We start from the raw sequence: 16,427 nt of genomic DNA on the forward strand, positions 1-16,427 counted from the left end.
CTAGATTTCCAGGGTATGAGCTTTCGAGAGTCAGTCTTAAACAACAACTCACTCACAACAATGCACTTCCCAATATGGACACAAACTCTGGGACCAAGGCTTTCAGTAAACCAAATTAATAGCACTGCCCCCATATTCACTCTGCCAATACAGTCACTGGACCTAACAGTGCCAGCTATACCAGGCTCATTCACTTCATCATCCAACGTTATATATGCCACCAAGTTTCAGCAATGAGTCTCAGTGAGAAAGGCAGACTATAAATGACATATATACATACATGTCTTTCAACTCTGTATTGGACAAACAGGTCAATTTTTTTGCAAAAGAATAAATGGACTTAAATCTTCTATTAAAAATCACAACATTCAAAAAACAGTGGGAGAACATTTTAATCTGCCATTTTAATCTTAACATTCCATTCCTGACTAAAAAGTAGCAGTTCTCAAACAGAGAAACCTTCAAAGGAAAATTACAATGCAAGATTGCTGAAATTGAGTTTATTTGCAAATTTGGAACAACGGATCTCCCAAATTTAATGTGGACATTTGAGCTCATATCTGACAAAGGGAACTTTGACTCACGAAAGCTCATACCCTGGAGATCTAATTGGTCTTTAAGGCGCTACTGGGCCCAAATTTTGTTGTTCCACTACAGACCAACACGACTACCCACCTGGAACCATACTTTAGGGTGCTACCTGGCATCAAGTTCTCTATTATGTAAAGGATGGAAAAGTGAAGCCTGAGAGAACTCACTTGGGGAAGAGTTAAAATTCTGAAAGGACAGTCGGGTAGATCCAGCCGCTCTGTTCTGCAAAGTCTGAAGCCTTTCTTCAGTTTCTGGTTCCAGCAACAGGGTCTGGATCCACCCCTGTGCTAGATGGTTTTGCTAGGAATTTTTGTCTTGGTGGGCCCCATGCTTTTCAACACACTGGAAAAGAGGGCAGATTTGAATAAGATGTGAATTAACAAAGATCAGTGCCGTGTTCTGTACCTGGGTAACAAAAATGCAAAGTATACGTATTGGATAGGGGATACATTTCTAGGTAGCACCTGGAGTATTATGTGTAGTTCTGGAGGCCTCACTTCAAAAAGGATGTGGACAAATTGGAACGGGTTCAGAAGAGATCAACCAGGATGATCGGGCCTGGAGAACAAGCCCTGTGAGGAAAGACTGAGGGATTTGGGAATGTTCAGTTTGGAGAAGAGGAGGTTGAGAGGAGATATGATTGCTCTCTTTAAGTATTTAAAAGGTTGTCACTTAGGGGAGGGGAGGGAGCTGTTCCTGTTGGCAACAGAGGATAGGACTTGCAATAATGAATTTAAACTACAGGAGGGGAAGTATCCACTGGATATTAGGAAAAACTTCTTCACATTAATAATAATAATAATGATAATAACAACAACAACATTTGATTTATATACCGCTGTTCAGGACAACTTAATGCCCACTCAGAGTGGTTTACAAAGTATGCCATTATTATCCCCACAACAAAACACCCTGTGAGGTGGGTGGGGCTGAGAGAGCTCCAGAGAACTGTGACTAGACCAAGGTCACCCAGCTGGCTTCAAGTGGAGGAGTGGGGAATCAAAGCCGGCTCTCCAGATTAGAGTCCCGCACTCTTAACCACTACACCAAACTGGCTCTCTCAAGACTGATTCAACAGTGGAATTGGCAACCTAGGGACCTGGTAGGTCCCCCCTCATTAGCAGTCTTCAAGGAGCAGCTGGATGAATACTTGTCAGGGATGCCTTAGGCTGTTCCTGCATTGGGCAGGGGGTTGGACTAGATGGACTGTAAAGCCCCTTCCTACTCTACGATTCTATGATATATGTATATACATATACAGGTGGGAGTGGGTAAAAATGTATATTTTCATAATATAAACTTCCTGAATCCTTGAGATAGAATGAGATAAAACTCTAAATACAAATAAGTCCTTTTTGCTTTTTTTTTAAACAGTGCAGTCCTATGGAGCACTACCTCAGTCTAAGTCCACTGAAATCAACAGGTTTAGACTCAAGTAATTCTTCATAGGGTTGCACTGTAATCCTTATGATGCAAAACCCTAAGATCTGACCATAATAAAGCTGCATGACTGTGTGTGCACAGTGGAGCTCCTGAATCTCCTTTTGCTTTGAATCTCCTTTTGCATCTCTTCTACACCTTTGGCTCTATATGACACACTTTTGAAATTCAGGAATTTTCAAGAGCAGTTTTACAGTGTGCTGTGCAAGAGTGAAGAAGGGCTGCAGTTGATAAGGAAGTGCTGGGAACAAGGTAGCCCTTGGCTGGAGCATCTGATAGGAGTCTCATTGTGATCTGTATTGAAGTACATGGGTAGGCCTAACCAAGTACTTTTAAAAAGAAAATGCGAATGACTTGCCTTTTCTTCTTTCATCTCAATATTGCAGATAAAAACCAAGTCTGTAGCCCAGTGTGTGGAGTTTTATTATACATATAAAAAGCAAGTGAAAATAGGCCGTAATGGAGCCCTAATCTTTGGGGATGTTGATGCTACCACTGAAAGAGCTGTTAAAGATGAAGCTGAAGTAGATATCAAGGTAACCTGCCAGATCTCTTTGTGGCTTGAATGCCCAGTTTGGCGCTGGTTGAAAATCTGTGTTGGCTATCTGTAAACTTGATAAGAAGGTAGTGAAGCCTGAAAACTTAGGTGTCATCCACATTGATTGACTTGAGTTTAGTGCTTTTGAGAAGTGGTTTCATTCTTCCTTCCCCACAGCTTCATGGTGCATTGTTGCACCTCTGGGGATTTCCCTGGGTATTCTCCAATCTTTCTCAAACCTGATTTGCTCTGAAGCATTGGGGAAGATCACAATAATGGCAGGATGGCTCCTGTGTGTGTGGGCGGCAGGGGTGTGTGTGTAGCATTTTTCAGCTTACATGGCAGCTATTTTCCTTGACCCAGTCCGCACAGCAGCCATAGGGCTTTTAATTTTTTTCTAAAAAATTGGCACTGGAATATTGTTATATCAATATACCATTGTGGCGATAGGTGCAGTAGGTTTTCTGAATTCCCAGCTTCTATTTTTTAAAAAAGTATGTCTAGCCCTTTTCCTTGTGGAGATGCAAGGAAAAAGGCATGTTTTTGCAAGGAAAAGGGCTAGATACTTACTTTTAAAAAATATGACAGCTTAGAATTCAGAGAACCTGCTGTACCTATTGTTAAAATGATATACCAATATAATAATAATCTAGTGCTGATTTTTTTTAAAAAATGCAAAAGCTTTGATGACTCAGAGGAAGGGGGCTGGCCACTTCCAGGGGATTAGGGCAGGAAAACTAGGAAACCTGCCGTGTAGAAGCCCTGTTGCCTCACCTGCAACAGGAAAACCACATAATCCTATTTGTGTGTGAAAGACACCATAGTCTCTTCTTAAATGTCACCAAAAGAAGCTCCTTTAAATTTGTTTCATACAGATTTTTGCTCTGATTTCATATCTTTATACTGAAGTGAATTTTAAAGAGTATTCTGACTTTCTTTTTCCTTATGAAGAGTTCCCATAGGCTTACACGTACGCTTCCTCCCAGAACATACAATGAAGATTATGAAAACTCCGAAGAGGAGGAGGATGAAGAGGAGAGAGAGGAAGAATTGACCATAAAAGAAGAAATAATAGAAGAGGAAGAGCTTCAAGACAAGAACAGCAGTACAATGCCTTCCAAACCCACACAGGTTCTACACCCTGAAGACCAGGTAAATGTTGCATTGAGTGGCTTGTGATACGCAATTATACTTTGTTTGGCTAACTGATTGACCTGCTCAGAGCAGAGTAGTATATTTTTTCCTCTTAATGTTTCTTGTGAGTTTGGATTAGAATATTTTGTATGATAAGCAATGAGGTCTGATACTCTCTGACATTTTGTGATCCCAGACCATCAGCTTTAGCCAGGGAATTGGTGTTCACACCTCTGTCCTCCAAGGGGTGGTTCTTAGCATGTGTTGTTTGGAAACGCCAAGAGAAAATGCTCTGAGAGTGTATTATAAAAGTACTGTTGTTTATTGGTGGATTATTAGCCCCTGATGATGTCTTTTGCATGAAACAAGTTGAAATATCTAGCCGGCCACTTGTTGGGCTACAGGGTCCTTCGGGTCCCCTTCCTTACCACCTGGACTCCATCTGTAAAGATAAAGAAGAGAATCAGTGATATATTGGATATATGGTATACTTACCTGTGGAACTCCTACCTCATTGAATGTGAAAGGTCTGCTGCGTTCATCTTTGGATGAATGAAAGAATCTTGAGAATATACATGTTTAAGGACTTACCTGTGGATTTCCAATTGATTCTAAGGACATTTTGGCACTTTATTAAGCAATGCGTACAGAGAATTAATAGACTCATACGGCTTCTTACTGAATTTACAGTATTGACAATATTTATTCACAATTATACATATTTATTCTCAAATACTAGTCACTTTGCACTTTAATATATTGTTAATATTATTGATTCCTGTACTTTTTCCTGTTGTGGTTTGTCCTCTGAGTAGTTTGGTTCTGGTTACTGGAGGAGCCTTCTGTTTGATTACGCAGACAGCAGTAGAGCAGGCATACAGCTCCGACCATGGACACTGCCCAATGATGCCGCCTGCTTGCAGGAGGCATCCATGGGCAGAATCCTGCTGCCAGGATCCCTTGCTCCCTTTACCCCCATGCTGCCAGTTGGCTGTGTGGTGGGCAGGGATTTAAATCACCCCCTGCTATACTATGATATGAGGAGGGCAGCAGATACGTTCCAGCCATGGCCAGAATGTGCCTCCTGTGTGCTCCCTTACACCACTGAGCAGCTGTGTGGTGGAAGGGGATTTAACAGGCTGCAACAATATTTGTTCCAGCTCTTTACATTTCCTCCTGCTGCAGAGCTGTGTGAGGGGGAGTATTCTGATCATAGGCACCATACCAACTGCTGCCCAGAGTGATACCAGTAGCCAGGAACCCATTAGGACAGCTGCCTGCTCCTCTGTCACCTGTTCTTAGCCTGTGGAGGAGCAGGCTGCAAGGGCCCCCTTGTTCCCCAATCTTGTCAGTTAACACAGCTTTCACTATACTTAAAAGCTTAGCTTGCGATTGTGGCGAGTCAGGGAAACCGTGGACATGTGAATGCTCGAAGCTCTGTGTTAAAATTCTAAACCTATCCATTTCCCTCTTCTTAATGCTCAGATACTGTTTTAATCCCTCCGTTCTTGCAAGGTGTTATATGAGGAAGTATGTTTAGTTTAAGAGTGATCCCTGTCAGGTAATGACATTGGATGTACTAGGGGAGACAGTATGCAGCTTCATCCAGTGTATTTCATATAGAGCTTGAAAGGTTAGGAGTAGTTTCTTGATTGGTGCCTAGAAAACGATAGGAAGCCAGCCTAGATGCTAGTCCGGTGATATGTTGTGCTCCTGGCAGTCCATGCCTATTAGCAGCAGCGGCGCCAGGGTTTTCGGTGCTTGTGGCTGGCTGGCGGGCTGGGCGCCCACGCGCGTGCACACACACCAGCCTGTGTGATGACATCACGTGTGATGTCATCATGGACACATGCGCGCCTCTGGCCCAATCGCTGCAGCGGGCGGCTGGGACAGTGTGCGGGTGGCCTCCAAGCTCTCCTGCTTGGATGCCCTGCACCGCCGCAGACACCTGCCTGCGGCTCCTCTGCCCGGCCAGGGGTGTGTGCTGGCGGCGGTGCGGGGTGGGAGGGCTAGGAGGCTGCAGCTCCGTGGTGTGTGCTCCTGCCCCCCGTGCCCCCTCCGGCACCCCGCGCCCTGAGGCCACCGCCTACCTGGCCTCAACGGGCACACTGGTCCTGCCTATTAGACAAGCCTTTCTATTCTATACCAGCTTCCAAAGCTTCCAGACATCCCTCAAAAAAAAGAACTCACATAGAGTTCATTATAGTAGTCCAGCCTTGAGTTTATGATGGCATGAATCCCAGAGATGGATGAAAGTAATGAAAACACCTGGAAAATTTCCTCCTGGAGGAGCCTAAATTAGTATTTTAAAGAAAATGATCTCCCATAGTTATGATGTGATTCATTAGAATAAATATACCTATCGTATTTGAAATGAATAATGTCAGGCATCTGAAAGTTTTTCATAAATATTTTGCTTGTGTGTGTGTGTGTGTGTGTGTGTGTGCGCGCGCGCGCGCGCGCGCGCTCGTGCGCGTGCGCAGGTAGCAGGTGCTGGGAAAGGAGCCTCTCTGCTCAAGGCCGTGGAGAACTACTCTGTTAGAATAGCCAGCGTTGATCTAAATGGGCTAATGGTCTGATTCAGTATAAAACAATTCCATATATGACCTCCTTCTAGGAATTCTTGATGTATCTTGTTGATAATAATTCTCTCTTTCTGTGCAGGCTGGCAGCATCCTTACTGAAAGATGTCGGGAGCCTGGTGTTCCTCGAGGGACAGAACCTAGAGGTCGAGCCTCAAGGAGGACAAAAGAGACTCCCATTAAATATCGAAGGACTTCTCCACCTGCACAGAAGAGAAGACGAAAGCCAAAGCCCAAACAAGACACCACCAACAAAGCCCAGAACCAAGAGGAAGAATTTCCGTGTAAAAAATGTGGCAGGTAAGGTGGAAAAAAGCTCAGAGGTGCAAAGGAAAGATTCTGGCATTCCTTCTCTACCAGGAGTTAAGAATATGGAAGTAACAGATGTATTAACAGCTTAGATGGTTATACTTGTCCAGTTGCTGCTTCCTTCCAATTGTTGCAGATGTCAGAGGTGGCCCCACTTTATACCCTGGTAAGCTACCAGCTGAGGCTGTCAACTCAGAAGGGTAGGAGGGTTAAAAGCACTCATTCATTCCTCCTTATGTTGACCCCTGTCCTGCGCTCCCTGAAGCAAGCAGTTGAGTCCTTGGGCCTTTTAACAAAAGCTGAACCGTGTGTGTGTGTGTGTACCCTCTCAGGGTCCCTGGCTGCCTGCAAGAGGTGAGGAGCCTCTCTTAATTGCCGTGGCCTTGTTGGGTGCTCGCATGCCCTGAAACTTTTTGACAGCACTGTTGTTCAGCAGATGTGGTGCCTTGACCGTTCTCACCATCACAAGTAGCCACCAGTAGGGGGTGGGGGGGGATCCTGTACCCCTACTATTGCAAAGATGTTATGACTGATCTGAGCAGATGTGTTACCTTTCGGCTGGTATAAATAAAGAGATTCCCATAGAGATGGGGAAATGCTTCAGGCATTTCTCAGAGGAGGAATTTCAACAGAAACTCAGGACATGGTTGTTATTATAACAGCAGACACTAGTTCAGAACAGAGGAGTTCGTTGTGTTAGTCTCTAGTAGCAAAATCAAAAAGAGTCCAGTAGCACCTTTAAGACTAACCGACTTTACTGTAGCATGAGCTTTTGAGAATAACAGTTCTCTTCGTCAGACGCATCTGACGAAGAGAACTGTGATTCTCGAAAGCTCATGCTACAGTAAAGTTGGTTAGTCTTAAAGGTGCTACTGGACTCTTTTCGATTTAGTTCAGAACAGAAAAAGAAGGCATATTAAGCATGAAGCAGCCTCACTTTCAGTTTGTACGTATTGAATGTCTCTCTTAAACTACCGGAGCTAGACTAGGAAAAAGAGTGCCTGCGGGGATAGCTATGTTGGAAAGTTGGGTTCTCTGCCAGGATTTCATAAACTCGGTGAACAAAAAGTCTGATGAAAGGAAGAGGATGGAATCTCTACCCAGTATGTTTATAAGAGAATGGGGGGGGGGCGCTCTCTAGACCCTCCGGGATTGTCTGCTTAATGGTTTCCTTTTATCACCCCATTGATGGGGAAAGGGGAGCATTAAATCAAATTCTTATTTATTAAAGTATTTTATTGCAGAGAAGCAGAAAGAGAAAGAGCCCCCAAAAGCTCAGTAAAGAATTGCTTAGGTGTGTGATTTTGCATTTTATAGGTAAGATGCAATTATCAAGCCTGGACTCAAGCATACAAGTTTCAAAGACTTTTACTCATCATTTTTCATAAAATAAAGGTGGTTGTTAAATGTATGGTCTCTAGATACTTTCCGTATTCTTGAGAAACCCACCTATCTTTGCAGCCACCAGAAAAAGAACTACCAAAGCTGCTTTTTAAAAAATATGTCCCACTTTGCTGTCAAGCTCCACCTTCCATGCCTCTGGGGCCCTGGGCTGATTGGAGCAGGGCCAGTTACAACATCATGTACCAGAGCTGAGTAACCACACCCCTGCCAGGGACTAAACTTTATTAACTGGGAAATCCAGAGGCAAATTTGACTAGACAGCGGCTGTGATCCAAGAGATACTTTAGGCATACCCAATGGTTTGGACATGCCCAGAAGGAATTTTAACCTTTTCCCTCTTTTTAAACTTTTCCATTCAGTTTTAAACTTTCTAAAGTAGATTTGTTCTGCTGCACAGAGAGAGGGGTGTGTGTGGGGTGTGTGTGTGGCTGCTATTCAAGAAACATGCATTCAGAGTTCCCTGTGAGGTGTTGAGCTAGTTTTGTGGTACTTTGTATTTAGGCCTGGACACTTGCTCTTTCCTTTCGAAGACCAGATCAAGGAAAAGGCATGACATGCAATTCTTTGTGTGTGGCTGGCAACATTAAACATAAGGAGTTCAACATAACCCTTACCTAGTAAGATACGGACAATTGGATGTATTGTTATCATATTGTATCAGATGCAATCTATTATCAGATAAAACCAGGGCTCATTTGGAGGAGGAATGCACCGGAACGGCATTCCTGTAGATCTGAAAAGAGGTCACGTGGGTTTTGGCCCCGCCCACATGATTCCTTTTCCTCCTCGCCGCCTCCCCTCCAAAGGAGGGTAAGCTGCTGCTTTAAATTCATCCTGCTGCTTTATTTTCATTTGTGACTCGTGAGCGAGCGAGTGAGTGCAAGCCGGGCTACTGGGGCTGGCTCTCCAAAGGAGGGTAAGCTGCTTTAAACTCCTTCTGCTTTTCAGGAAAATTTCAGGAAATACCTAGAGATTTTTGAGTAAAGGGGCCTGAGGAGTGGGTGTTGCCTTCTGACACTCTTCCAGTGATGTCAGGGTGTGTGGCATATGCTAATGAGATATGCTAATGAGTTCATGCAGTTCTTTTTCTATGAAATGACCCCTGGATAAAACATACATATATATGAGTGAATGATATATATATATATATCCCTCCCATTATCAGAGAGGAGCCATGCAGTCACTGAAGCAGGATTCATGCACATGGTTATTTAACTGCAATCAAATGGGCACCAACATGCAGCTTAGGAGATCAGAAAACTATGAAGCCACTAACACTGAAGCATTATGTAAGAATGAAAAAAATCTGGTGACAGATTTTAAAGAATTAGTCTTTAGGGACCTTTTGACACAATTTGGGACCTGTGATTTCTGCTCATATATGCTTCAGGTCTTGATTTGTATGTATCTATTTCTCTTAAAGGCAGCTACATAGAACATAAACCTGTCAGTGGCTGTTACCCATAACAGCTAATAGTGAACACTTCCACAGTGAGAGTTAGTATAATCAAATTGACACGTCTCAGGAACAAGCGAGGGAGTGCTGCTTCCAGTCGTGCCCCATGTTTTAAGAGCTTTCGGGGAGCATAGAGCTGGCCGCTGCTGGAAGCAAAATGCTGGACTAGATGAACCATCTTTGATCCATCCAGGCAGTGGATCCAGGGCCACAGCTTCTTGTGCTGCTTTTTAGTGCCTCAGATTAAATTTGTATATGGATTGTGCTAAGAGTGTGTAGCAAGAGAAATCACCAGGGCTAAATGTAGATGTTCCATCTTTAAAGAAAAGTTAAGAGGCACAAGTGTATACTACAGGCTCAAGGTGACTTATTACAGATGGTGCAGCAGGCGGCCATCAGAGATCCAAACTGAATCCAGTTCTCCTTGTTCTCTGTTCTGTCTTGAGTAGGCACAAAGAATGGAATGAACAGAGCAGTTGCGGTGGGTGCAGAGCTGCTGCTCTCCTAGCAGACTTGCTCTTAAAAGTTCTCTGTTTTCTTAACGAAAGGCAGGGAAACCTTGCAAACTGGGGGCGGGGGGCAGGTGAGATGGAGAAAACACCGTTACATGGTGTGTCTTTTGTTTTCCCTCAGAATCTTCTACAAAGTGAAAAGCCGTAGTGCTCACATGAAGAGCCACGCCGAGCAGGAAAAAAAGGCAGCTGCTCTTAAGCAGCGAGAGAAGGAGGAAGCTGAGGCGGCGGCAGCAGCTCGGAGCCGGGCACAGCACGAACAGAGCAGTAACAGTGGGAGCAGCAGCAGCTCCAACTCCAGCTCTGATGAAGATGGAGACGTTTAGCAGAGGGCCAGAGGAGGCTGAGAGCATAGCCAGGCTGGAGCCAGACTCTCGGCACACTTGCGTCTGTACCTTTCCTCATCTACAGAGATTCCAGACTCCTCACTTCCACTTGCCTTGCTCAGTACAGCTGGAGTTGAACAGATGGATTAAAAGAAAAATGTGTGACCTTGAAATTTTTTATTTTTAAAAAAGAGCCAACATTTTATGAATCATTTTATTTATAAATTGAACAACTTACTATGGAGTGAGACTTGGTTTTCCTTCTGTACAAACAGGCCTTCCTTGTCCTTACGAGGAATCTTTGTAGTAATCCTTAGGTGTGACATGCACACATGAGGAGGAGAAAAATGTGCAGAGGTTAAATATGTCCAGAAGTTGACACAAGTGACTTCAAAAAACTTTCCCAGATAACTCAAGGAATCCATAACTTTTCCTCCAATTGCTACATTTTGCTGTTGTCTGTCCAGTTCAATGCTCGCTACTGGTCTCAATCCATCTAGTTAGGGATAAAACCAATATACATTTTCCCACCTGTTTCCTATCATGTACTTCCTACACCAGTTAGGTGCCAGAACAAGCTTTTTGTGGACAGCGCAACCCCCCACCCCAAGACCCAAGAGAGCCAATCTTTGAAAGACACTGAAAATAGCATGGCTAGGATTATTCCTGGAAGAAGCTGGCCCTTCACTGTTATATTTTTGCATACTTGCTGCAAATAAAAACAGACCTTGACTGCTGGGAAGGCCGTAGGTCATTGTGAGAGCACATGTGGTATTTGCACAAAGGCCCATGTTCAGTCCATAGTATTTTCAGATTAAAAATATCTCAGGTAACAGGGCAAGCGTAGACTTTTCTGCCCTGGGATATTGTAGAGCCACTGCCAGTTGGAGCAGATGGTAATGGGCTTGGTAGACAAATGGTCAAACTTCATGTAAGGCAGTTTCATATGTTCATATATTATAGCAGCTGTAGTCTTTTTGTCAAGTCACAGTATTGAGAAACCCACTATGAAACTGCCTTGCTTTGTGTCTTTGAAAAGTTGGGCATGATACTGGTATATTTTTCTTTCTCATCTTACCCATTCCTTCATAAATATACCATAAAGGAATAGCCAATCTTAAAAGATGAAAGTAGAAAAGTCGTACTTGTTTTTACCCATCTATTCTGAAAGGCTATCTAAGAAGCATCAGAAGAACTTGAATGCTTTTTATTCAGTCCTAGTACATTGGCTGGGCTGTGACTCTCACCAGTCTGTATTCAGAATGTTCTCTTTTAGCACTGCCTTTATTGGAGAAATGGAAGAAAATCAAAGACCTCCAATAAGTAGTAATAATAATATTTGATTTATATACCGCCCTTCAGGACAACTTAATGCCCACTCAGAGCTGTTTACAAAGTTATCCCCACAACAAAACACCCTGTAAGGTGGGTGGGGCTGAGAGAGCTCCAGAGAGCTGTGAGTGACTAGCCCAAGGTCACCCAGCTGGCTTCAAGTGGAGGAGTGGGGAATCAAACCCGGCTCTCCAGATTAGAGTCCCACGCTCTTAACCACTACACCAAACTGGCATAGTAAAGTAACAAAATAAAGAACAAACACATTAAGATTTGCTATGATAAATGTTGAGCTTATCCACAATTTTGCTGTAAAGAATACAGCAGTATTCTAAACTTGTGTATACGTGGCACAGTACAATGACAGTTGTGGGCCAGGAAGGGGGTGGGAATGGAGCAGGGAAAAGGCGCTTCAGTAATTGACAGTAATTAAAGATAAAATAAGAGTTAAAGACTCTCACCATCCAAATGGGCATGTCTGTGTGATGCTCAGTAAATAGTTCTGTAAACTTCTATCCAGAAAAATTTGAGTTCTTTCCTAAAATATCTGAATTTCCTAGAATATTTGAATACCTGAACATGCATTTAGTGTGCATTTTGCAAATTTCAATCACTTGCATATTTCTGTTGCCAGACATGGCTTTTATGCTTTTAAGAATCAAAAGTTGCATCAGTGGAGGGAAAGGAGGCATAGAACCTTTAGTTTTTACCATCCCTTTGATGATTCTGTGGATAAAGAACTTATGCAAATTATATCTGGGGTGTATTCACTACCCCCAAGCCATATTCCTGTTGTACCTTGGGATACAAAAATGCCGCCCTCCCCCTTGTAAAAGAAAATTATATGGTGGCAGAAGCCCACAACACTGAGAGCCTGTTTTAGACACGTGTAAAGCCTAGAGACACATTTTTATGTTAGGTAGAAGGTTTCTGTTGACTAGATTGCCCCATGCACACACTTTGCATATTTAATAATGTGCACCAGTTCTGTGAAATGTTACCAGGTTGTCTTCCTGTGAAAAAAGGAAGGATTCTCAAAAGCACTTTATAATAAAGCTTATGAGTGATTTTTATCCCAATACACCACCCCCATGCCCCTAAATTTCATTCTTTGAGACAAGTACTTCAATCACAGTTTTAGATAATGGATTTTTTGTTGTTTTCTATGGAAAGAAAACGGCATGTGACAAAAATAAATAGGGGTTTGTGTTATTTTAGGCCAAGGGGTTTTTAAATTCCAGTTTAAACATACATAAACTAGAGCCCTCTTCAGCAAATGCTTATCAGTGGATCCTTTTTGTTAAGAAGACCTAAGGCTCCACACCCGTTATAGATGTCAGCTATCTTGACATAACCAGTGAATGGTCTCTCTTTATTCCTGAGTAGAATTTTACACGAATACATTTCGCCCTGTACTTCCTATATTGTGTAGGTCATAGATCCTGTTTATTTTTCAAACTTTCTACATAAAATGACTGCCTAGTGATGGATCCACTCATTGCAGCCCGAATAAGTGGGCTTTAGTACAAGACAGTGTATGCTGGAATAAAAATGCTAGTAGTCTTGTAAGATGCTTGTTTTTTTTTCCTAGCAGACTAACATAATTACTTCTCTGTAATTGTAAGTGGCTGTACTTTGGAGACATTAGGATGAATCCAATGCAGTATTTCTACACACGTGACTCTCATGGCTCCCCCTCTCTTGGCAGTCCAAAACGCAGCCTAAAGTGTTGCTCCTGGGAGGAAGGGAGCCCCAGAGGCAGGATTGAGGGAGGAGCTGCAGAAGTTCTCATGTCCATGGAAAGATCCGTGAATGTTGGATCTACCCCATTGATTACTAATATGCAGGTAACAGTGTTCTAAAAGAAAAAGTTGTAGAGCCACTTCTTTATGAATCCCCCCCCCCCCAGGTGCAGACAGGGAAGAATTTCATTGCAGAACATCGCTAAATGGAGGTATAGGAAGCATATGTTTAGACTTTTCTTTATAACCATGAGTGGCAGGAACTGTGCTGGCCCTGACTGCCTTGTAACTGAAAATAGCTGGGGGGCGTGTTCGCATGTGTGTCCCCTGACTTAAAACTAAAACCCCATAAAAAATGAGCTTTCCAGAAGACAGGTTGTTTTTGACAGCTTGTGTGCTAGGAGCATTTGTATGTGGAGGAAAGCTGGTGCATGGTCTACAGCCGGTTGTGTCATCTGACTAGCTGTGCAGTTGTGTTGCAAAAGGATGGCCCAGGGTTCAGTTGCCAGAGCACTTGGGTTGCATGCCTGACGTCCCTGGCATTTCCAGTTACAAGAGTCTCAGCAGAGTTGGGGGAGCTGCTTCCTGTCACAGGAGGACAGTGCTGAGCTAGGTGGACCAGTTGTCTGACTTGGTGCAAGGCAGCATCAGTGTTCACTTTTATAGTGAAATAATCCTCTTGGAACTAACCTTTGAATTTGTTCCGTGGCAAGTCAGCTCTCCTTTTAAACTGAGCCTTTCCAGCACTTTGTGCTCTTTGAAAAGCACAACACTTGATGCTAAGATGCACTCCATGCTCTTCTGTCAGCTCAAGAGTAGTTCTGAGAATCTGGTAGGATTCTTCCCCTGCCTTTCTGTTGAGTTTGATAGCATTCAGCAGCGTGAAAAATGCAAAGCGTTGCATTTTGTAACATGATTTTGAAGACACTATATTAGACACGATAGATAGAAATCAGCTGTATTTTCCTACAAAATTGCAAGTGAGCTGCATGCTGCCATTTTAAATTTGGCACAGCTGTATTAAGGTTTTGCAATGCTCTAGTATGTCTAGAAGTTGGAAATGACTCCATCCTTTAATTGGCTACACAGAACAACTAACCATAGTACTCCCTGGCTGTACTACATTTAGAGGGTTGAATGCTGTGGGTCTGTTTTGTAAATGGTGACAGCCTCTTCCAGTGGAAGAAGCATGTTCTGTTGGAGGCTCTAATATTAGTGAAATATATTCATAGGAGCCAATCCACTGAATAGAACTTTAGGTAATCAGCATCCCATATATCATACACTAAGGTTGCAATCTTATACATACTTCTTCGTAAATCTTCCTGAACCCAGTTGAGCCTGCTTTTGAATACACATACAGAGGATTGTACTGCACATGCAGTTAAGCATAAGAAAGTTGAAGATGGAAATGAGTGTTTTCTTATCTGTTGGAAAGGTGTACTTGTCGCTGTTTCAGTAAATCTGCCTATTGTTGCTCTCTCCCTCAGTCATTATTAAATTCGTATGATCAGCTGTATTTTTGTAGAGAGCTTGTAGTTCAGACATCTCTTTTAACTAACGTGATGTGGAGATCATTTAGCCATACGTGTCTTAATCAGCTTCCAGCTCTTTTCTGCTAGTGCCATATGGCTGCGGTCTAGTGTGTCTCAGTAACCTTTAGAGCTTTTTTGTGGCTATCTCAAGCACTTATATTCTAAGAATCTTTTTCCATGCATGCTTTCCCACTCGTGCAGCTTCACACAAATGATTCACTGATGTGCACTTTATAGGAGTTAAATGTCTCAGAGGTAGAATAGCACAAACATTTCTGCCCCTGTGGCTCTACTGTTTTTCCCCACGGGCCTGTTTGAAAACCTTCCACTTGGGTTCAGCTGCTGCTTTTATCCCATAACATTTGCCACAGTGCAAAGGCTGAAATCCTCCATGCACTGTGTGCAACTGCTATGCATTTCAGAAAACTGCTTGGGATTCCTGTTGAAATGAGTGAAGATTTTGTGGTTGGCTGTAGTGCCAGAGAGACTGTGGCCCTAATCTTCAGCTGCTTACATTTCCTCTCCCCCTGTCCGCCCTTCTGGAACGGGGGGGTTTATATCAACAGCTGAACCTATAAAGATCCCCAGCTGCTTATGTTCAGGAGGAGACAAATATATATATTTTTGTAAAATGTATTTGAGCTTGAGGGGTTTTTTTTCTAAAAACAAAAAAGCCACCCCTTTACATCTTGAAATTTTCTGGTGGTTCTGAAGCTCACATTTGGTACAAATTGGCTTTTCTTGGGTGTAAGTTTAATTTGTAACGTCGGAGCTTTTGATGTATTGTACATAAACAGTCTCTTTGTAACTATTGTATAAATGCTTCATTAAAGTATAGAGCTTTTATTTTAACAAATGAGCAAGAACGGCCTTTTGCTGCACTTTTTAAAAGACTGTTACATATTAAAATACTGTACATACAAAAATATTATATACCTCTTGTGTACAGATGTCATAGACCAGACAATTTATTTTTGTGCTTTTTTTTTTACAAAATATTAATACACTAAAAGTCTTGCTGATGTGATTAATGTACTCATGTAACTTATTTACTTCTGAATGTTCCATTGTATCTTTTTAAACCTTTTATTAAATAAGGTTTAAAAACAGCATTTGTAACAAGTATTTTTTAATTGAATGTTTTAAGATAAGAGGCTGGAAAAAATTTTCATCTACTCTGGTGCTTTATTGGGCATAATTAAATATGATCTATATGCTGCAAAAAAGGGGTATGTGTTTTCCTATTAGGTATTTCGATTCCTATACATTTTCTTTCATTGCCTCAGTCCTCCAAATCACATTTTAATCCAGCAAGGATGATTCTTGCATGGGGTGGTGAATTCATTAAGATGGTCCACCCCAGGTGTCTGATGAATCCCAATGGCTTCCTGTCTGCACCAGGGGATTTCCCTACTTTGGCAGCAGACGACTATGTTGATGTCCTGACCGCTCTATGGAATAGGGACATGACCCAGACAATATTGCCCCAAAGTGCCCTCCCCTTGATAGAGCCAAGCAGCCTCCAT

General features: G+C 42.6%; 1 protein-coding gene across 3 annotated transcripts in view; it reads left to right on the forward strand.

Moving 5' to 3' along the window:
• Positions 1-16,010, forward strand: part of MIDEAS (mitotic deacetylase associated SANT domain protein) — a 78,791-nt gene extending 62,781 nt beyond the window's left edge. For all 3 annotated transcript variants that reach the window (XM_054970656.1, XM_054970654.1, XM_054970657.1), the window contains exons 10-13: positions 2,418-2,567; positions 3,521-3,721; positions 6,368-6,585; positions 10,088-16,010. In XM_054970656.1, the coding sequence (XP_054826631.1) occupies positions 2,418-2,567; positions 3,521-3,721; positions 6,368-6,585; positions 10,088-10,292 (774 nt within the window). In that variant the 3' untranslated portion in view covers positions 10,293-16,010. The remainder of the gene's footprint in view (positions 1-2,417; positions 2,568-3,520; positions 3,722-6,367; positions 6,586-10,087) is intronic.
• Positions 16,011-16,427: the final 417 nt, after the last annotated feature.

This window comes from Eublepharis macularius, chromosome 2 (genome assembly GCF_028583425.1).
Source record: "Eublepharis macularius isolate TG4126 chromosome 2, MPM_Emac_v1.0, whole genome shotgun sequence".
Lineage (NCBI taxonomy): Eukaryota > Metazoa > Chordata > Lepidosauria > Squamata > Eublepharidae > Eublepharis > Eublepharis macularius.